Raw genomic sequence first — 22,071 nt, 5'->3', positions numbered from 1 at the left:
ATTCATCATACTCATGTCTGATTCTAAAGAATCATGAGACTGAATGTCTTAATGAGAAGAAAAAAAAAATTCTGCCGTAGTTCTAAAGTGTGGCCAGGGAAGCCATATGTTAAAAACAATGTTGGACCTTCCATTTATGAACGAAACATTTTTAAACATGGCTAAACATTGAAATCTTGAACGTAATCCACGTGATGGTATTGCCTAAAGAAACACGTCCAAAGACCCAACTCACACATATCCAATTTTTATTACAGGATGGCGGTATTTCAATATACAAGACAGACATATTTACAACCAAGTGGGTCGGGCTTATGTACATGGAAAAAAGAGGTATAGCATACGGTATTATTTCTAACGTATAAATTATCAATAAATACTGGAACGGGAAGAGACCGCTTCCCAGGGGTTCTCGATTCTCGACAAGCAAAGAAGAAAGGGACAACCCCAAAGGTTGCGAGGAGGGAAATGATATGACCATACAGACCATAATGAAAACAATTGCAACGCTGCACAGCCAGACATAAAACAGAACCTGGACATCCACACGGGACTGAGTGGGAGAGAACATGACTAGGCCAAAGAGTTTCTCCTGACCCAGGGACTTGACCAGGAAGAACACTGGGCCATACTTATTATACCCTAGATTTGAACCGAATCCCAAATAAACCCTCAATCCCTACCTCCTATTCGTTTGTGCAGACCTAAGAGGATAGGTATAAGCAATTGGCGACAATTCCATCTGGCCTGTCAGAGGGCAAAACTGAGCTACCACCATATTGCTTATTGACCTATCCAATTCTGTCATATCTACACAAATGCCCACAGGTGTAGGGACGAGCGGTTGATTTGAGTTTCAGGATATAACGTGGTCAGGAGAAACTAGAGGCCTTAAACATTACCGGACAGTTTCTTGGAGCCAGATTGAGCCCACTCTTGGACTAAAAAGCACTTTCGAGGTAGATTCTCCATTGAGTGTGCCTGTTTAATCCAGCAATAGGCTTAATCTGAGTCCGGGAAACTACTTTAACCGAGGTGAATAATCTTAAGGCAGTGTTCGAAAAATTTGATCTTATGGACACCAAAAGGGTGCCAAGACATGCTCCACACACCCAGAGATCTGCCTGATATGTGACAGTTTGTAGATTATTTAAGGCATGGTCAAGTTTGGCTTTTCCCTACAATACATGAGTGTTGTGTTCAGTAGGAGGGAAACCTTTTGAAACGGGGAGACTACCTGAATCTCCGATGTGCACTAATGAACACGAACAATCGGGGGCCTATCACGCTCTAAAATGACGTTTGGTCACAAAGCAGGGTCGTCGCTTTCGTCTAGTTCACCGGCCCCACATTCAACCTAGGTAGTTGGAATTGTAATTGTTATTCATATAAAAAGGACAGGGACGAGGAGAGACATAAGGAGAAAGAGAAATGACACATGCGCCTGGGAAAAGGCTGAAGGTTGTTTGAAGTGATTGGTTGATTGTCGCTGCTTATCCTTGTAGTTCAGACCTCTTCCAGTCTATCTGTTTCTCTTTTGGGAACCTATTACCTGGCATCCCACGTCACTTTCAGAAACATCCTGGTTCAAACGCATTCAAACTCAACATATCCAGTACAACGCATACGAAATAAATAGATGCATATTTCAATACGAAAAACTCAGCCTCTTCCATAAGTCTTTTCCATGATCCAGTCAGTGGAAACTATGGAAATATAACCTATGGTGCCCACTCTATGTTCAAAAGACACCTCCTAGAATCATGCAGTGCATTACCTCTTGACCTATGAAGCTCTGGTCAAAAATAGTGTCTCATATGAGGAATAGGGTCATTCGAAATGCAGCCTTGCTAGTTTCTGCATCTTCCTTGACTTGGCAAACAAGCTTCTGAAATGTATCAACTGTTTAAAGTTCAATTGGTCAAACGTTAATTGGTGGAGTCTGGCGCTGGTTTGTTGATAAGGCATTCTGGGTAGTTTAGTTTTTCTGTCAGCAGAGTTTGTTCCTGGTAGTCAGCCCGATTGGATTCCCTGCAATCTCTCCTGACCTTCCTCTCTCTCAACTGACATCATTGAACACCCCTCCCCAGTGGCGATAGTGGTTTGGCCTCCTCCGTTTGCAGTTCAGTTGGTTGCTCCCAGACATGGACGCTGCAGAGATGGGGTGTGAAGAAAGGCACTGTGGTAAATTTTGAGTGTATCCATATTTGAGTGTATATTGGTCCCGTTGGGTTCAAGCTGTTCAAGGCTTGGGAGGCGTGGGTATAGCATGGCTGGGTACAGTCAGTTTAGGTAGAGGGTCTGGTGCAGCACACACAGTTGTACAGGAGAGAGCCTAGGCTTCGCTGGCAGTGCTGCTGCGACTCAACTCTCTGATACCCTGGAGAATACGCTTCATGTGGCCAACCTTCGTCACCCCCAAATCCTGCAATGGATGGACACACACACACACACACACAAATTAGATCAAACACAAGGACACACATGTGGACCCATGTACCATGTAGGGTCAGGACTTTTCCCAGAGGTCACCTGGCAGGGAAAACTCCAAGCTCTTTATAGACTATAAATAACTTAAATCAATGAACAGGGAGTCAAATCAAACACCCATGGTAAAGCCCCAGAGTAGTGAAACATAAGAAAGCTCTACCTGGCACCTGAAAGAACGGCTGCCTCCCAATAACCATCTCCTTTCACATGACGTGTGCACTCGTTCACAATGTTGGCGAACCTACTCTGAAGATATAGTTTACCAAGCTACCAATTACTTCACACTGGAATAAGTTAAGCTACAATAAAGCTACCCTTAAGAAAAATAGTTTAATTAACTAAAGTTGTTTTCAACAAGTCGTTCACTACATCCAAACTATACTGAAAAAAAATGTAAACGCAACATGCAACAATTTCAAAGATTTCACGGAGTCACAGTTCATATGAGGAAATCAACCAATTGAAATGAATTCATTAAACCCTAATCGATGGATTTCACATGACTGGGAATACAGATGTGCATCCGTTGGTCACAGAATCCTTTGAAAAATAAAGAACTAGGGGGATTCCGAGTCGCGCAGCGGTCTAAGGCACTGCATCGCAGTGCTAGAGGCTTCACTTCAGACCCAGGTTCGATCCCGGGCAGTGTCCTTATGGCGGGCAGATTAACCTCGGTTAATAAAAGTAGGGCCGTGGATCAGAAAACCAGTCACTGTCTGGTGTGACCACCATTTGCTTCATGCAGTGCGACACATCCACTTCGCACAGAGTTGATCAGGTTGTTGATTGTAGCCTGTGGAATGTTGTATCACTCCTCTTCAATGGCTGTGCGAAGTTTCTGGATATTGGCGGTAACTCAAACACGCTGTTGTACACGTCAATCCAGAGCATCCCAAACATGCTCAATGGGTGACATATGTCTGGTGAGTATGGAGGCCATGGAAGAACTGGAACATTTTTAGCTTCCAGGAATTGTGCAGATACCTTTGCAACATGGCATTAACATGCTGAAACATGAGGTGATGGCGGCGGATGAATGGCATGACAAGACTTTCAGGATCTCATCACGGTATCTCTGTGCATTGAAATTTCCATTAATAAAATGCAATTGTGTTCGTTGTCCGTAGCTAATGCCTAACCCCACCGCCACCATGGGTCACTCTGTTCCCAACGTTGACATCAGCAAACAGCTCGCCCACAGGACGCCATACACATGGTCTGCGGTTGTGAGGCCGGTTGGACGTACTGCCAAATTCGACACTGACGGCGGCTTATGTTAGTGAAATTATCACTCAATTATCTGGCAACAGCTCTGGTGGACATTCCTGCAGTCAGCATGCCAATTGCACGCTCCCTCAAAACTTGAGACATCTGTTGCAAAACGGCACATTTTAGAGTGGCCTTTTATTGTCTCAAGCACAAGTTACACCTGTGTAATGATCATGCTGTTTAATCAGCTTCTTGAAATGCCACACCTGTCAAGTGGATGGATTATCCTGGCAAAAGAAAAATGTTCCCTAACAGGTATGTAAACTAATTTGTGCACAAAATTTGAGAGAAATAACATTTTGTGCGTAAGGAACATTTCTGGGATCTTTTATTTCAGCTCAAGAAACATGGGACCGACACATGTTGCATTTCTATTTTTGTTCAGTATACTTTATGAAAAATGATCATACCTAAATCTGAAATGTCATAAATTACAAAGTACACTCTGAAGTCAGATGTTAACATAATGTGTAATTTAGACCTTTAAACACAAAAACTATGCTTCAAGTGAAAATTAGGCAGGTCTGATGCCGAAAAAGTATTGACATTTTGCCTACTTTTACCCGTATTTTACCCGTATTAACTAACTACTGAAAACACTACAAATATTTGAATTTAGTGAAACTACCACCAAGCTACAGCAAAATGTAATTAAATTACTAGTTGAACTACATGTAGTTCTCTATTCCCCAAAACTGCTCTTTCACTACTGCCCACAAACCTAAAATTATTGGATTGGTGGAAGCATGGGCTAGTGGGAGTTTCTTATGCCACTAATTTCCTCTCAAATCAGTGAAGGGTAGTAAACAAGTGCACACTTCGGGAAGAAGGATAGATATTTGGGACAGCCTGTATGTGTGTAGTACCTTGAGATCCCTCCTCTCCAGGTGCAGCAGCTCGGCGCCGCGCACGTCGTGCCCAATAAAGATCTCCTTGTACTCGGTGAGACAGATGAGCTCCAGCCAGGCGGCTACCTCCTCTGTGCCCCACTGGTGCACTGCAGAAAGCAAGACCCCCTTCAGACCCCCAACCACACCACGGAAAGACACCACAGAGAGACGCCACAACCCTGCACAGCCCTTAACCGCAGCTCTAGGATAAGAATAACCTACCCTAAATCCTAACTTTGACCATTACAGGGATGATGGTGTGTGGAATGTTGTGGCGACCTCAGAAAGAATTGAATGTGATTTTCAAAGAGTGTTGACCATGATTTGTCATTGTCCAAACATGATTTAATAAAGAGTGTTCCAGAGTAATTCCTGTGAGAGAGTGAGAGAGAGAGAGTGCGAGAAAAGAGAGGTAGATAGTACCTGGCAGTGTGAGAGTGGCACAGGCCTCCTTGTTCTTGTTGTTTTTGTCCTTCTTGAACTTGGGGACGAGACGGAACTTGGCACTGCGGCTGCGCTTGGAGAAATCCGTCAGGTGTCCCTGCAGAAACACAGCCAGGTTAGACAGCCAGGTTAGACAGCCAGACAGACAGGTTAGAGAGAAAGACAGCCAGACAGATTAGACATTGGGTGATACAGACTGTCCAGTACTATGGACCCACAGAGTTGAACAGTTTTACTCTAGCCCAGCACTAACACACCGACCTGATTCAATGAATCAATCATCAAGACCTTGATTATAAGTAGCCCATTTACACTTGTACCCGTAAACGGGTTGAAAATAGTCGATTTGGACAGTGATAAGTGCCTAAATGGGAACGCAGTGGCTATACAGTAACATGCTATACATGACGTCAGAGCTCAGGGTCTCTGCTTCACAGATCTGTATTGGTTTTGACTGACAGCCGTTCTGAACTTGAGCACCGTGCACAACAAGAAGTAGCCTCCAAATGAAAGCCTAACACTGTAAGATCGTATTTTATAATTTAGCGAGTCATGTTGGCAATAGAACAAGCTTTCAAATTATGCCCACCTGACCAGATTGTAATTTATAATGGACCGTTTTTGGATTGTGGAAACAACAACAGTAATTGTGTAAAGGCGGTGATGCAGGGCTATGTTCCAAAGAAAACAATTACAAATGCACATAAAATCAACGGCGTAATGCTTGGATTCAGTCTTTTGTCAGGTGAACTGTTGTGTTCTCTTTAGTCTAATAATTTCCCCATACTCTCCAAACGGTTCCCTTTTAATTGTTACCATGGTTATAGATGCTTTCCATATTTCCACTTCTCTAAGAAACATTTCAATTTAGCCCTATCCATATAGGCCAATTCCCCCAAGTGTAATGGGTTAAATCAGGTGTGGTATTACTGGACTGGGACTAAGATTGAAAAGCACTGAGGTAAGCGGCTGGTGTGTATAGTGTGTGTGTGTGTGTGTGTGTGTGTTTGTGGTCGCATCTAGATCTACCTCATCATCCCCAGGTTCGATGAGCTGACACAGCCAGGGTATGTCTGGGAGTCTGCGTAGCTGCTGGGCCACAGTTCCCAGGGCTCCAGTTAACTGCTCCTTCTGAGGAGGGTCCAACTGCTGAAAAGACATACCCAGTTACAAAAACATAATAACCCCCCCCCCCACACACCGACACATGCAGCTGCACCTACACACAAACAGACAGACAACAGCTTTGAGACTTACCAGGCACATCTTGCCTGCCAGTAGCAGCTCTGTCTCACTGTGAAGGGCCTTGACGTTACTGACCATTTGAACCACAACACTGCAGTTCAGACCCTGCGTAGAACAGAGACAAACACACACACATTACAAACCACAGATGCACTTAGTTAACCACAGAAGCAGGGGTACAATGTGCATTCAATGTGTGTGACTGTGTAGATATTGCATTGATTGATTGTCATACATGTACACCATTTAGTGCCAGCCCATATGGGCTTAATCCCTAGACACAAATCATCAAATCACAAAACATAATGACATTATACAATTTAAGATGTACAGTGCATTCAGAAAGTATTCAGACCCCTTCACTTTTTCCACATTTTGTTATGTAACAGCCTTATTCTAAAATGTATTGTTGGAATCGGCTAAACTTTGATCATTGAGATAGTAAATGAATGATAGGAAATGAAAGAGAATGGGTTTTATGTCAGAAGTGAATGGTTCTCTGAAGAAAGACAGATGGCTTTGGAATGTGTTGGGGGGATGAGATGAGAGCAACGTGGGAAACAGGGGAGACAGATGGGCATCTGTAGATTAGATGAAGGAGGAGTTGAGGTCAGGAGGTGTGGACAGATTCTCTTAACTTCTTTGGGGTAGGGGGCAGTATTTTCACGTCCGGATGAAAAGCATGCCCAGAGTAAATGGCCTGCTACAAAGCCATAATAGCTAGAATATGCATATTATTAGTCAATTTGGATAGGAAACACTCTGAAGTTTCTGAAACTGTTTGAACGATGTCTGTGAGTATAACAGAACTCATATGGCAGGCAAAAACCTGAGAAAAAATCCAACCAGGAAGTGGGAAATCTGAGGTTGGTCGATTTTCAACTCAGCTCCTATTGAGGGAGGAGTACAAATTGAACAAGTGGCAGAAACCAAACTATTGGGAGTGCAGCTAGACAACTGCTTATCATGGTCATCTCAAATAACAAATCTATGTATAAAAAAAAAATGAAAACAATTCTTAAACTTCTTGTCAATACGGGTGCGCTGTTTTCACTTTGGAAAAAATCGTGCCCAATTTAAACGGCCTCGTACTCTATTCTAGATCATACAATATGCATATTATTATTACTATTGGATAGAAAACACTCTCAAGTTTCTAAAACTGTTTGAATTATATATGTGAGTAAAACAGAACTCATTTGGCAGCAAACTTCCTGACAGGAAGTGAAAAATCTGAAAACGAGGCTCTGTGTCAGGGCCTGCCTATTCAACTGGCTTATATTTCTCGATATACATGCACTTCATACGCCTTCCACTAGATGTCAACAGGCAGTGGAAGGTAGAATGGGGTGTATAGCTTGATCTGAGGTCGAACAAGAGCTTTTGGAGTGACAGGTCTGCCATTTTGTCAGTTTTCCAAGGCGCGCGAAGGAGCTCCACATTGTCTTCTGAAAAGCGTTCGGTTTACACGGCGAATATCTCCGGCTCTGATTTTATTTGATACATATTAGAAAAACATCATAAAGTAAGTTTTTTCAACCGAGTTTTATCAGTTTATTGGGACTTTTGGAGTTTTCCGTTCTTTGCGCCAAGAGAGGATGGGAATGTTAGCAACCTTGGCTAGCATTGTGGCGCGAATTCGACAGAAGAAATGGACATTCTAAAACCAAACAACGATTTATTCTGGACCAAGGACTCCTTGTACAACATTCTGATGGAAGCTCATCAAAAGTAAGAAAACATTTATGATGTTATTTCGTATTTCTGTGTAAAATGTTGAGTCCTATTCTCTGCCGTTTTGGTGAGCGCTGTCTCGCAATAACGCAAGCTGTATGTTATGGTAAAGTTATTTTTAAAAATCTAACACAGCGGTTGCATTAAGAACCAGTGTATCTTTCATTTGCCATACAACAAGTATTTTTATGTAAAGTTTATGATGAGTTCTTTGGTCAGATTAGGTGAGTGTCCAAAATATCTCCGGACATTCTGGGAAAATGTTGCTACATATTCACAATGTATAACCAGGATTTGCAGCTCTAAATATGCACATTTTCGAACAAAACATAAATATATTGTATAACTTGATGTTATAAGACTGTCATCTGATGAAGTTGTCCAAAGGTTAGTGATTAATTTGATATTTATTGCTGTTTTTTGCGAAAGCTACCTTTGCGGTGAATAAATGCGGTTGTGTGTTTGGCTATTGTGGTAAGCTAATATAATTCTATATTGTGTTTTCGCTGTAAAACACTTTAAAAAATCGGAAATATTGGCTGGATTCACAAGATGTTTATCTTTCATTTGCTGTACACCATGTATTTTTCATAAATGTTTTATGATGAGTATTTATGTATTTCACGTTGCTCTCTGTAATTATTCTGGCTGCTTTGATGCTATTTTTGATGGTGGCTGCAATGTAAAACTATGATTTATACCTCAAATATGCACATTTTCGAACAAAACATAAATGTATTGTATAACATGTTATAAGACTGTCATCTGATGAAGTTGTTTCTTGGTTAGTGACTAATTATATCTCTATTTTGTCGGTTTTGTGAAAGCTACCTATGCGGTGGAAACATGGTGAAAATATGCAGTTGTGTGTTTGGCTATTGTGGTTAGCTAATATAAATACATATTGTGTTTTCGCTGTAAAACATTTAAAAAATCGGAAATGATGGCTGGATTCACAAGATGTTTATCTTTCATTTGCTGTATTGGACTTGTGATTTCATGAAAATTATATTATATGATATCCCTGTCCCGTTAGGCTAGGCTATGCTAGTCAGCTTTTTTGATGAGGATCCCGGATCTGGGATGGGTATCACTGAAAGGTTTTAAGCAAATAACACAAGCATTAATTGAGAGTCAGGTGAACTACTGTTCTGTGGTCTGGGGAAATGCATCATCAAGTGAAGTTAGGAGGCTGCAGAATGCACAGAACAAAGCAGCAAGGATTGTTTTAAGGTGGAGATATGGTTCTTCTGTTGCAGTCATGGCAATGTTCTTGGCTGGTCATCAATCGACAAGATAATTGAAAAAAAACATGCTTATTTTATTTCATAATATACACAATTTAAAACGGCCAAGTTCTATTCACAACGGTATTCAGTTGGTAAGAGACAGACATTCCGTAAATACTAGGAATAGATTGTCCACCATCTATGCGTTATCCAGACAGAAAAGAGAAATAGGCAAAAGAACATTTCGATTTAGAGTAATAAAGAAATGTAATAAATTAACTGAGCAAACCAGAAACCATTCAATATATAAATGTAAACATTATTAAAAAATTATTTAAATATAATACATAGAATTGTTGTGGGACTATAGTAGATGAAGAATCAATATTTTTTTAGATTGAGTATTTATTGGGTCATTATGTTAGTATATTATGTATGTTTGTAATAGTGTGTTATATGTAAAAATGTGTTCGTATTATAAATTGTATTTTAATGTTTAAGGACTCTTGGAAGATTAGTCCAAATGGGGACTAAAAGAGATCCAAATCAAATCAAATCAAATCCAGGACCTATATACTAGACGGCGTCAGAGGAAAGCCCCAGAAAATTGTCAAAGACCCCAGTCACCCAAGTTATAGACTGTTTTCTTTGCTACCGCACGGCAAGCGGTACCGGAGCACCAAGTCTAGGACCAGAAGGCTCCTTAAACCTGTTACGGCTGGGGGTTCCGATAGCGGAACGTTTCGACATTTCACATCCAGTGAAATTGCAGAGCGCGAAATTCCCAAAAATGTATTAGAAATATTTCACTTTCATACAATCACAAGTGCAATACACCAAATTAAAGCTTAACTTCTTGTTAATTCTAGTTAAGAGAATGCCAAGAGTGTACAAATCTGTCATCAAGGCAAAGGGTGGCTACTTTGAAGAATCTAAAATATTTGATTTGTTTAACACTTTTTTGGTTAATACATGATCCATATGTGTTAATTCGTAGTTTTGATGTCTTTACTATTATTCTACAATGTATAAAATAGTCAAACTAAAGAAAAACCCTAAGTAGGGTTGAATGAGTAGGTGTATCCAAACGTTTGACTGGTACTGTAAATATACTTGAAAATATATGGCATAACCTGAAAATTGTTGTCTAGCAATGACCAACAACCAATTTGACAGAGCTTGAAGAATTTTTTAAAGAATAAATGGCAAATGTTGCACAATCCAGGTGTGGAAAGCTCTTCGAGACTTACCCAGAATACCTCACAGCTGTCATCGCTGCCAAAAGTGATTCTATTCACTCAGGAGTGTGAATACTTATGTAAATGTCATATTTCTGTATTTCCTTTTCAATACATTTGCAAAAATGTCAAAAAACATGTTTTCACTTTGTCATTACGGAGTATTGTGTGTAGATGAGTGAGGATTTTTTTAAATGTACCTATTATGAATTCAGGCTGTAAACAACATAATATGAATACTTTCTGAAGACACCGTATGAGCCAAAAAAGATTGTCAATCTACATTTGGCACATGTATGTTGGGCACCCCTGTATTACTAGAAGTTGGTTGACTGGTATAAAAGGTAGAACAGGAGCCCCACGTACCCCTGTGCTCTTGGAATTGGCGTAGACCACGTCCATGGCCTTCGAGCTTGCGTTGACGGCATGGGCCAGCTCCTGCTCCATACTGTGGTGCGACTGGGCGATCTCTCGGATACTGGGAACACACACAGTTCGTCACGACATCGAACATCTAATGTTACTGGGAAACTACACTGCAAGCATATCACAAGTGTTCTGTAAGTGATGTTTTTGGCATACTATGCCAGAAACAGCAAACAGAGCATCGAACTGTATAGTTTGGCCGGTAGGTAAACAACGAGGGAATTGTATATCATGGTCTAGGACAATTTTCAATCTAAATGGAATTCAACCATACCCTGCTTTAATCCAATGTTATTATTAATTAATCAATGTTATCTTACCTGTGGATGAGGGCGCCGGCCGCCTGTCCAAACAGGTTGATCTGGGAGGCTTCTTCCTCGGATACGATCTCCGGCTGCAATGCATACTGGGGCAGCGGCCGGGGGAACTCGCACCTCTGCTTGTCTTCCCACGACTTCAGCGTGCTCTCGAAGGCCTGAGACAAGCAGGCAACAGGATGAATAGAATAGGATAGGATAGCTGTATTCTTCCCAGAGGGAACTATAGTTGCGGTACGTTAGATGCGATACGTCAATTAAAGATATGACCGCAATATAACAGCAACATTCACACAAGACATACAAATACTATACAAACAAATCATGTCAAATCATCGAACCGTGAAAGGTTCAACGAATTGTGTGAGCGGTAGGAATGGGTGGATTTCTCCATTCCCTTCTCAGGCCGTTGTATTGGGCAGTTCAATGGTGAGAAATGTCTCAGTCCCTAGAGCAAAAACGTTGTGCTATCCAGGAGCACGAGTACAGGACATCAATAAGCTGCTCCCAAACATTTTAAACAAGCATCAGGAAATTAAGTCTATGATAGTTCATGTGAGATTCAATGACATTATGAAGGGCAGCTCAGAACAGCTGAAGATGGATTTTAAAGAACTGATTTGGTCACTGCTTGACAACAAGAAACGCCCCATAATATCGTGGCATTGAACATTTCAGCAAACTTTTAGCCCTCCATCACTGGCTACGAGACAATTGCGGCACTGTGGGTGTAATATTTATTGACAATTATGATACCTTCTGGAAACAACTCGTTTTATAAGGATGATGGGATCCACCCAAATCATTTGGGTTCCTGGATCCTTTCACAGCATTATAAGGCAGCGTTGAGACAATGACTTATCAATGACCCAAGCCCAACTCAGTTAATTCCTACCATTATGTCGCTGAGTTGTCATAATGCTTCAGCAAATGTACATTATCCCAGGGGAGTTGGAAGACACAATGTAAGTAACCTAATTTATGTCCCTCTAACTACCCTGGTGCTTCTGCTGATCCCACAGCTACAGTGGTTCCTCCTTTAAAAGTTGGGTCATACAGCGGCACACCTTGTGGGCTGCTGCAGCATTCTGTGGCACGTTATCTATTTGTCAGCCATTTTTTCTGTTAACTTCATTGGGATAGGGGGCAGCATTGGGATGTTTGGACGAAAAGCGTGCCCAGAGTAAATTGCCTGTTACTCAGGCCCAGAAGCTAGGATATGCATATAATTGGTAGATTTGGATAGAAAACACTCTAAAGTTTCCACAACTGTTAAAATAATGTCTGTGAGTATAACAGAACTCATATGGCAGGCAAAAACCTGAGAAAAATCCAACCAGGAAGTGGGAAATCTGAGGTTTGTAGTTTTTTTAAGTGATTGCCTATCCAATATCCTGTGTCTGTGGGGTCAGATTGCACTTCCTAAGGCTTCCAGTAGATGTCAACAGTCTTTAGAAGTTGTTTCAGGCTTGTATTGTGAAAGGGGATCGAATAAGAGCTGTTTCAACAAGTGGTCAAGCTGAAAGACATTATTTTAGTCTCGCACGTGGCCGTGAGCGCGACGCTCGTTCTCTTTCCTTTCTAATGACAACGGAATTGTCCGGTTGGAATATTATTGAAGATTTATGATAAAAACATCCTAAAGATTAATTTTATACATCGTTTGACATGTTTCTACGAACTTTAATTTACCTTTCGTCGGGACTTTGTGCCTGCGCTTTGTGCATTTGGATTACTGGACTAAACGCGCGAACAAAAAGGAGGTATTTGGACATAAAGATGAACTTTAGCAAACAAAACTAACATTTATTGTCTAACATGGAGACCTGGGAGTGCCATCAGATGAAGATCATCAAAGTGATACATTTTAACACTATTTCTGACTTTTGTGACACCTCTCCTTGGTTGGAAAATGGCTGTATGGTTTTCTGTGGCTAGGCGCTGACCTAACAGAATTGCATGGTGTGCTTTCGCCATAAAGCCTTTTTGAAATCGGACACAGCGGCTGGATTAACAAGAAGTTTATCTTTAATCCTATGTATAACACTTGTATCTTTCATCAATGTTTATGATGAGTATTTCTGAAATTTGATGAGGCTCTCTGCAATTTCACTGGATGTTTGTTTGAGACAATGCATTTCTGAGCATAACGTGCCAATTTCAAATGAGGTTTTTGGACATAAAGATCAACTTTATCGAACAAAACACACATTTATTGTCTAACATCGAGTCCTGGGAGTGCCATCCGGTGAAGATCATCAAAGGTTAGTGATTCATTTTAATGCTATTTCTGACTTTTGTGACACCTCTCCTTCTTTGGAAAATGGCTGTATGGTTTTCTGTGGCTAGGCGCTGACCTAACATAATCGCATGGTATGTTTTCGTCGTAAAGCCTTTTAGAAATCGGACACTGTGGCTGGATTAACACGAGTCATGATGGCAGTCAAATTCCACGTGACCATGTAGTCACGGTAATTAGGCTTCTCCAAGCTCTGATACTGCTGATGGTCATTAGTAGTCTACAAAACTTGCTAACTGCCTGGTACTCAGCACTCTACGGTCCCTCTAATCCTTCTGACATCAATGCAAATGTAATTGAAAATGTGTGACCCCATAGATGTGTACTCACTCGGTCTCTGGTGAGAGTCTGGGTTCGGTTCTTGTGGATAATCTTGATGTACCCCGGAGGCTGGACCCAGGCCTCTCCGTCCACCTGCACCGGCACGCCCTCATCCCCGAGGATGGTGATCTTCACTGTACGACACTGCAATAGGAGAGCAAATGGGGAGAAACATTCAACCAGACAGTACGCTATGAAACCAAGAAAATTGTATAAAAAATCTCAAGGATGATCAATGGAAACAGGATGCACCTGAGCTCAATTTCGAGTCTCATAGCAAAGGGTCTAAATACTAATGTAAATACATTTGCAAAAATGTCTAAAAACCTGTTTTCCCTTTGTCATTATGGGGTTTTGTATGTAGATTCAAAAGGAAGATCTATTTTAGAATAAGGCTGTAACGTAACAAAATGTGGAAAAAGTCAAGGGGTCCGAATATTTTCCGAATGCACTGTTCATTAGAATAACACAAAGGCCTGCACACTGTATATGCTTCCATTTAAAAGGGATAGTTCACCCAAATTACAAAATTACTAATTGGTTTCATTACCCTGTAAGCAGCCTATGGACAAGGTATGACAGCAATCCATGATTTGCTTTTGTTTACCTGGCCACTGTTTCCAAATGCAAACTTTTTAGCATTTGTGGTCCAAATCCAATTCAAGTCAATGGATACCGTGGATTGCTGTCATACCTTGTACATAGACTGCCTACAGGGAAAGGTAACCAACATTTTATTTCGTGATTTTGGTGAACTATCCCTTAAAAGAAAATATTGAAAATGTTTTCAATTACTTTGGTGCATTTTACGTGGTATAATTGGTATAATTTCAAAACTCTAAGTACAAAACTGATAACACTTGTAATGCCCCCTGTATTCTGTTCAGAACCTTTGATTGTGCATTCATTGGAGCTCAACACATCTTTCACCCCTGAGTCATTCATGCAACATTTATGTTTTCCATGAAATACCATGAGAACATTTTGTTTAATTCAATAGCAAAAAATGCAAGGTACATTTTCTAAACAATGCTTTTTGCAGTGTTTGAAAAGGAATAGTAGATGGTAAATATAATTTTCCATACTGTATTTGGGTATAACTTGACATTTTTCTTGACATAATTTTTTTGTTTTGCAAACCACATTTTTTTATGCTTTGTTTTCAATGTCAGGTTGAGAGCATGTTGAGAATTATTTCAGTCTTACAGTTTAATTATTCTTACTGAATACAGAACACACGAAGGACAAATCATAAAAAAAGGGGTATTGTATTGTAGTAGGCTACAGTATAACGGTATTGTGGTAGCACGGTGTGTGTATGCCATTTCTGCCCCATGTAACAATGTATAAAATCTAATTTTCTATGTGACTTTTCAACTGAGATGATGAGTGGAATATATTGCTATATATAACCCAGGTATTTCATCAGTGCATTGTACACTACACGATCATTCGAAATGGTAGCAGATAGGACAAAGTGGAAAAAGTGTGTTTCGATAGGACTAAGTGGAAAAAGTTACTATCTGCTACCATTTCGAATGATGAGGCTGTAAATAGTACATCATCCTCCATCAGCCTGCACCACAAAAGATGGAGGATGATGTACTATTTACAGCCTCATCTATATATGATTTGGTTTCACGTTCCAACATAAATGCGTGCCAATTGACACATTTATGATGTAAGAATATAGAATTTTACAGTGTTCAGCAGTTATATAAAAGTGATAAAGGCCTTGAAGCCGGTGTTTGGAGGATATATTGGCACGGGTGTTAGGAATTGTGAACAACTGAGTTTAAATGTATTTGGCTAAGGTGTATGTAAACTTCCGACTTCAACTGTAGTCCCGACACAAATCTAGGGATGCTACCCAAGCCGGCTGGTCGTTCGTTCTATCGATTCGGTTGCTAGAGACGTGACCCAGTCGTTCGTTCTAAATGTTCCATTGACATACTAGCTGGCAACGTTCTTAACTTCTCTAGGATAGGGGGCAGCATTTTCACGTTTGGATGAAAAGCGTGCCCAGAGTAAACTGCCTCCTACTCAGTCCCAGATGCTAATATATGCATATTATTATTAGTATTGGATAGAAAACACTATGAAGTTTCTAAAACTGTTTGAATCATGTCTGTGACTATAACAGAACTTATTTGGCAGGCAAAACCCAGAGGACAAACCATTCCAATCAGTTTTTTGTTGTTGAGGTCACTCTCTTTTCAATGGGTTTCATTGGGAATCCAGATTTCTAAGGGACCTTCCTGCAGTTCCTATCGCTTCCACTGGATGTCAACAGTGGAATAATAATTTTATAAGCCATAAAATGCGCATTCTTCCTATTTCAACTCAGCACTACAACAAGCACTGCAGCAGTAATGAATGAGTAGGAAAGTATATGGATGGGTTCTGACTCCTGAACTTGAAATATTGAGTGCCATAGTCTGATTTCTAAACCAGAAGTTAATGGTTATCTGTAGGAGGAATCACATGGTTGCAGGCACTGATAAGGTTGGAGAGATGTGGTTAAGTTAAGAATGGGGGCCGAGGTCAGGTCACATTAAGGGAGAAGGAACAGTTTATTGTTCGCATCGCTTAACTTCCTGCCTAGCAATAAAGTTTGAGAGAAGGAGGATACTTCACCTAAATTGGGGTATATATATATATATATATATATATATACACACTTGTGCTGGTGGCAATATGTCTTTGTCTGTTCAGCTGTTCGAGCCTTCGGGTGAACAAACTTGGTTTGAGCTTTACTAATCGTCTGTGAGTTTTACTCGGTTAATTTAGAACCTAACATTACCTATAGGCTTGCGTTGTTATTATTATTAGCGGCTTGGGTCTTTTTAATATTGAGGAATATTTAACTTTCTCTGTTCATAGGAGTAACAACATGAATTTGTGCATGAGGCAGAAATAATACGGTGCGACTCAAGTTTCACCATCAGCTGGAAGACGGTGTCCCTTTTTGGTCAGTGTCAGTGGAGGAAAGGAAGAGTGGAAGGATGTTGAGAGGCGGATCCTCAGTCTGCTGCTCTCTCCCTCTGCTGAGACTGACCATCAGATGCAGGCACCATCAGCCCAGTAAAATACAATTTAAAAGCAAATTATTTAAATGTATACTCACTCAGCTGTGCCTCACAAGTAAAACAACAACGGATCCATTACCAGTGTGATCATATAGCCTACCTTTAATTTTGAAATATATATATTTTTAAACGGCCCAAACAACAATGCATTGGGCAGGGCAATTCAAGCAAAGCCAATATGCGGTGATAAAGTATTGGGCATATAGCTTACTACACAAACCTCATTGCTACGGTACGGTTTTTAATTGGTCATGTTAAAAAAAATCTGAGTGGTAGATCTCGGCTTTCATTTTGACTAAGAAAGTGATCTTGAAAGTTTGGTGACCAATGTTCTAGAGTTTTCCCTGTTAACACTATCCAAGTTACCCTTTGCTGTAGCAATTGTGATCGAATCAACGCAATATTAGCCACTTTCAATGCAACATACAGGAACAAAACTAACTAACTAGATTTTGTTTTAGGCACAACACATTGGAGTAAGAATGCATTAGCACGCACGACTCCTCCTGTACTCTACACAGACCGGTGAACTGGACTTTGTTTACAGAATGAGCAGTCGTGAGTAGATGCACTTGTTTTGAGATCAAAGCGAGGTGTGCACATTTTGTTCATATCCTTTGCTAGTTGGTAAGTTACAAGCCCAGTTAAAGATCATTTGTAGTCAGCAATAGGGGAGTGATTGCTTCCTACAAGAGCACAAAACATGTAAATTTCTAGACTTTGAAAAGCGAGTCAGTTAAAAAGCTTTTTTTTTTGCTTAAAGGGGAGGTGTTCTATTTTGAGACAGGCTTGAATAAGCTAAGTAGCCAATAGGCAAAGGGTAGCATAATTTGTCTGATTCTCTGTGCTAATGATATGCGAATAATAGTATATTTTATTTTGTAAAGTGGTTTCATGCATCAAACAGCACAACAACATTTTGCCTACTTGGCCAATGTTAAAACTTTAACATAAAATGGGTATAGCCTCAGTGTTCACAATAAACGTCCTCTGGAAGTTGCACAGAATTTTCACAACGTTCAAGTTTGCACTCAGCAGACCTGACATTTGCTCAATGACAAAACAAAATAGAGGGAACATTGGTAGTAGGTGCCAAGGGAACTGGTTTGTGTCAAGAACTGCAGCTCTGATGCGTTTTTCACGCTAAAATGTCTCCCGTGTGTATCAATAATAGTCCAGCACCCAAAGGACATCCAGCTAACTTGAAACAACTGTGGGACGCATTGGCGTTAATTTGGCCAGCATCCGTGTGGAACGCTTTCGACACCTTATTGAGTCCATGCCCTGACGAATTGAGGCTATTCTGAGGGCAAAGGGGGGTGCAACTCAATATTAGGTGTTCCTAATGTTTGGTATACTCAGTGTAGTTTGATATCTGCTGAACACTGAAATTCTATATTTTTACCTCAAATGTATCAATTTGGCACCAATTTATGTTAGAAGGTAAAACCAAATGATATATGAATGTGGCTTCAAGCAGAGAGACAGACAATACTGTATCAGTTGACAAGTCACGTCGAAAAGGTGATCTTGTACAATGTTGGATGCGGCAGAAATGGCATACCACACCATGCTACGTTTTTAGTCGCCAACTGCTTTACAATACCCTTATTCCTGATGATTTGTCCTACGTATGTAATGTCTAAAGATAATGAAACCTGCCATTGATTACAAATGATCAAATAAATAGTTTTCTGTCAAGAACTGTATGGAAATGATATTTACCATCTGCTATTCTTTCTATTAAGCACTTCAAAAAGAACAGTTTTGAAATGTGTATTTTGTATTTTTTGCTATTGGATTAAATGGAAGTTAACATGACTAAAATGGTAAGCCTATTATATCTGATGTATTGGTAACTAAATGAAAATGTTCTCATGGTATTTCACGGAAAACATACATTTTTCATGAATGACTCAAGGGTGAAAGCACAATCAAAGGTTCTGACCATAAAGATAGGGAGCATTACAAGTGCTATCAGTTTAGAGATTGGTACTTAAGAATTTTGAAAATATACCACTTAAAACTGAAAGACGCACTAAATAAATTATTGAAAAAACTAACAAATGACAAGAAAATCATATCAAAAGTCATGTGAATATTGCACAAAGATAAACATTTTTGCTAAAAGTATTATTATATTATTGATCAATTGACTTTTTAAATCATCCAGTATTGCTATCTGCAGCATTAGCTCCAGGTAAAGGCTGCAATTCTTCAGCCATTCCTGGACCTGTGACCAAAACTAAGCTACATATGGACAGTGTCGTTTTGCGTGTCAATTCATAACCCATCTGCCATGGAATCGAACATTTTGGAATCGAACATTTTGGAATCTATATGGCACATCTGTCCATTTTTTGGTCCTTAAATGAAACTGGTATATTTTTATTCATCACAATTTTCTTTAACCAATTTTGGTCTTTAATGCAGGGCCGACAGACAAGTTCCTTACTTTTCCCCCTTCCACTTGCCTCTTCCATTTTTGTGGTAATACTGCAATTACTTGGTTGTAATTTTGGGTAGAGCATACATTTCCATATATTTGTGTTATCTCCATGTGTGACATAACTCCACCAGTCCTATTTATGATATAATTTACAAAGATTATAACTTTTTTTAAATGTATTTTTATTGAAAAATAAAGTTTTTTATCAATTAGTATACTTGAGTTTAATCACAATATTTGTTGTATTATTGCTTCTGTCTTTTCTGGTGGATTAAACTGAAATTGCAACCAACTTTCTATGGTTTGTTAAAAAAAACAACGATATTTTGGAGATTCAAATGTTTTCAAATAACCGAAAGTAAGCAGCTGTAATCTGAAAGGGGAAAAAGGCCATTCTTGAACATCGGATGAGACATTCTTACTAATTTGCAAGAGAACCAGATTGGTTTAAGTATAACTTTTGTATGACTGACGCCTTTAGTGAGAGGTCTAATGCATTAATATTTAATCATTTCTGCACTCCGAATTCATATTCATTACATAAATAGGCCCTTTAAATTTAGTCTGTCTTGCCATTCCCAAAAAATTGAATATTTTTTGCTCATATAATTTAAAAAACAGATTGCTAGGTGTAGGCAAAACCATAAGCAAATAGGTAAACTGTGATGTGACTAAAGAGTTAAATCAGGCAGAATTTTCCACAAATAGACAGCTATTTTCCTTTCCATGGCAGCAAGATCTTATCTACTTTTGCTAATTTTCTATTAAAATGTATTGGAGTGAGATCATTTCTTTCTTTCGGGATATGTATACCGAGTACGTCCACATCCCCGTCAGACAATTTTATTGGTAAACTACACGGTAATGTAAAAGTTGTATTTTCTTGTGATCGAATACATAATATAGTACACTTATCACAATTTGGTTTTAATCCAGAGAGGTTCGAAAAAGTATCTAGATCCTCTATGAGGATGTGGAGGGATTTCACACACTCTGAGTTCGTGAAAATGTTGTGTGTGTTACCTGTGCGATACGGTGGTGCTGCAGGTTGATGACTCTGGACACAGCCATTTGAATGCTGCCAAACACCGCCACCACCTCCAGGATCTTATCGTCAAAGGACGGCGCCGTGAACGTCTGCAGGGAAGAGGACATGTCATTTTTTACATAAACTGACGGGACAAAACATTAGGAACACCTTCCTAATATTGAGTTACAATTCGTTGGGGCATGAACTCTACAAGGCCCATGTTGACTCCAATGCTTCCCATAGTTGTGTCAAGTTGGCTGGATGTCCTTTGGGTGGTGGACCATTCTTGATACACACAGGAAACTTTTGAGCGTTCTTGACACACTCAAACCGGTGTGCCTGGCACCTGCTACCCTACCCCACTCAAAGGCACTTAAATATTTTGTCTTGGACATTCACCCTCTGAATGGCACACATACACAATCCATGCCTCAAGGCTTAAAAATATATCTCCCCCTTCATCTACACTGACTGAAGTGGATTTTTCACCTGGATTCACCTGGTCAGTCGGTGTCATAGAAAGAGCAGGTGTTTCATATGTTTTGTAGACTCAGTGTATATGCCAAATATATTGTGCAGAGCTGTGGTCGAGTGGCAACACTCCTCGGCACATGTCACATATACAGTATTCACACCCCTTGACCTATTCAAAATGTTGTTGTGTGACAGCCTGAATACATGGAATTATGTTTTTAGACATTTATTCAAATTAATAAAAACTAAAAGCTGAAATGTCTTGAGTCAATAAGTATTCAAACCCTTTGTTATGGCAAGCCTAAATAAGTGCACACTGTGTGCAATAATAGTGTATAACATGAATGACTACCTCATCTCTGTACCCCACACATACAATAATCTGTTAGGTCCCTCAGTCGACCAGTGAATTTCAAACAAAGATTAAATTACAAAGACCAGGGAGGTTTTCCAATGCCTGACAAAGAAGAGCACTTACTGGTAGGTGGGTAAATGTAAAAAAATCTGTGAGCAGTTTCCGTCCTCTCCGGCAACTGAGTTAGGAAGGACGCCTGTATCTTTGTAGTAACTGGGTGTATTGATACACACTCCAAAGTGTAATTAACAACTTCACCATACTCAAAAGGATATTCAATGTCTGGTTTTTGTACTTTACACATCTACCAATAGGTGCCCTTCTTTGTGAGGCATTGGAAAACCTCCCTGATATTTGCGGTTAAATCTGTTTGGTCCTTATTTGACTTGGTAAGCAAATTTTTACTGTTGAACTTATTCAGGCTTGCCATAACAAAGGGGTTGAATACTTATTGACATCTGTGGGTTTTTCCCCAAATTAATTTGGAAACATTTTGAAAAACATAATTCCACTGATATTATGGGGGCCAGTGACAAAAATGTAGTATGTAGGCCAGTGACAAAAAAAAAATTCTAAATGTAATTGATTTTAAATTCAGGCTGTAACACAAAAAAAATTAAAGTCAGGGGGTGTGAACATACTGTGCCTTCGGAAAGTATTCAGACCTTGACTTTTTCTACATTTTATAATGTTACAGCCTTAGTCTAAAATGGATTAAATAAAACAATTTCCTCAGCAATCTACACACAATATCCCATAATGACGAAGCGAA

At 39.8% G+C, this 22,071-nt stretch overlaps 1 protein-coding gene across 6 annotated transcripts in view; it reads right to left on the bottom strand.

Moving 5' to 3' along the window:
* Nucleotides 1–231: 231 nt before the first annotated feature.
* Nucleotides 232–22,071, bottom strand: part of LOC139549172 (diacylglycerol kinase delta) — a 93,201-nt gene continuing 71,361 nt past the window's right edge. For 4 of the 6 annotated variants that reach the window (XM_071359340.1, XM_071359335.1, XM_071359337.1 and 1 more), the window contains 9 exons: nucleotides 20,464–20,577; nucleotides 13,912–14,046; nucleotides 11,286–11,440; nucleotides 10,906–11,017; nucleotides 6,351–6,443; nucleotides 6,123–6,242; nucleotides 5,073–5,190; nucleotides 4,626–4,756; nucleotides 232–2,425 (listed from right to left, as the gene is read on the bottom strand). In XM_071359340.1, the coding sequence (XP_071215441.1) occupies nucleotides 2,336–2,425; nucleotides 4,626–4,756; nucleotides 5,073–5,190; nucleotides 6,123–6,242; nucleotides 6,351–6,443; nucleotides 10,906–11,017; nucleotides 11,286–11,440; nucleotides 13,912–14,046; nucleotides 20,464–20,577 (1,068 nt within the window). In that variant the 3' untranslated portion in view covers nucleotides 232–2,335. The remainder of the gene's footprint in view (nucleotides 2,426–4,625; nucleotides 4,757–5,072; nucleotides 5,191–6,122; nucleotides 6,243–6,350; nucleotides 6,444–10,905; nucleotides 11,018–11,285; nucleotides 11,441–13,911; nucleotides 14,047–20,463; nucleotides 20,578–22,071) is intronic. The other 2 variants (XM_071359336.1, XM_071359338.1) reach the window with 2 other exon arrangements.

The sequence above is a fragment of the Salvelinus alpinus genome, chromosome 22 (genome assembly GCF_045679555.1).
Source record: "Salvelinus alpinus chromosome 22, SLU_Salpinus.1, whole genome shotgun sequence".
NCBI classification, from domain to species: domain Eukaryota; kingdom Metazoa; phylum Chordata; class Actinopteri; order Salmoniformes; family Salmonidae; genus Salvelinus; species Salvelinus alpinus.
This window is presented reverse-complemented; position numbering and strand designations above follow the sequence as displayed.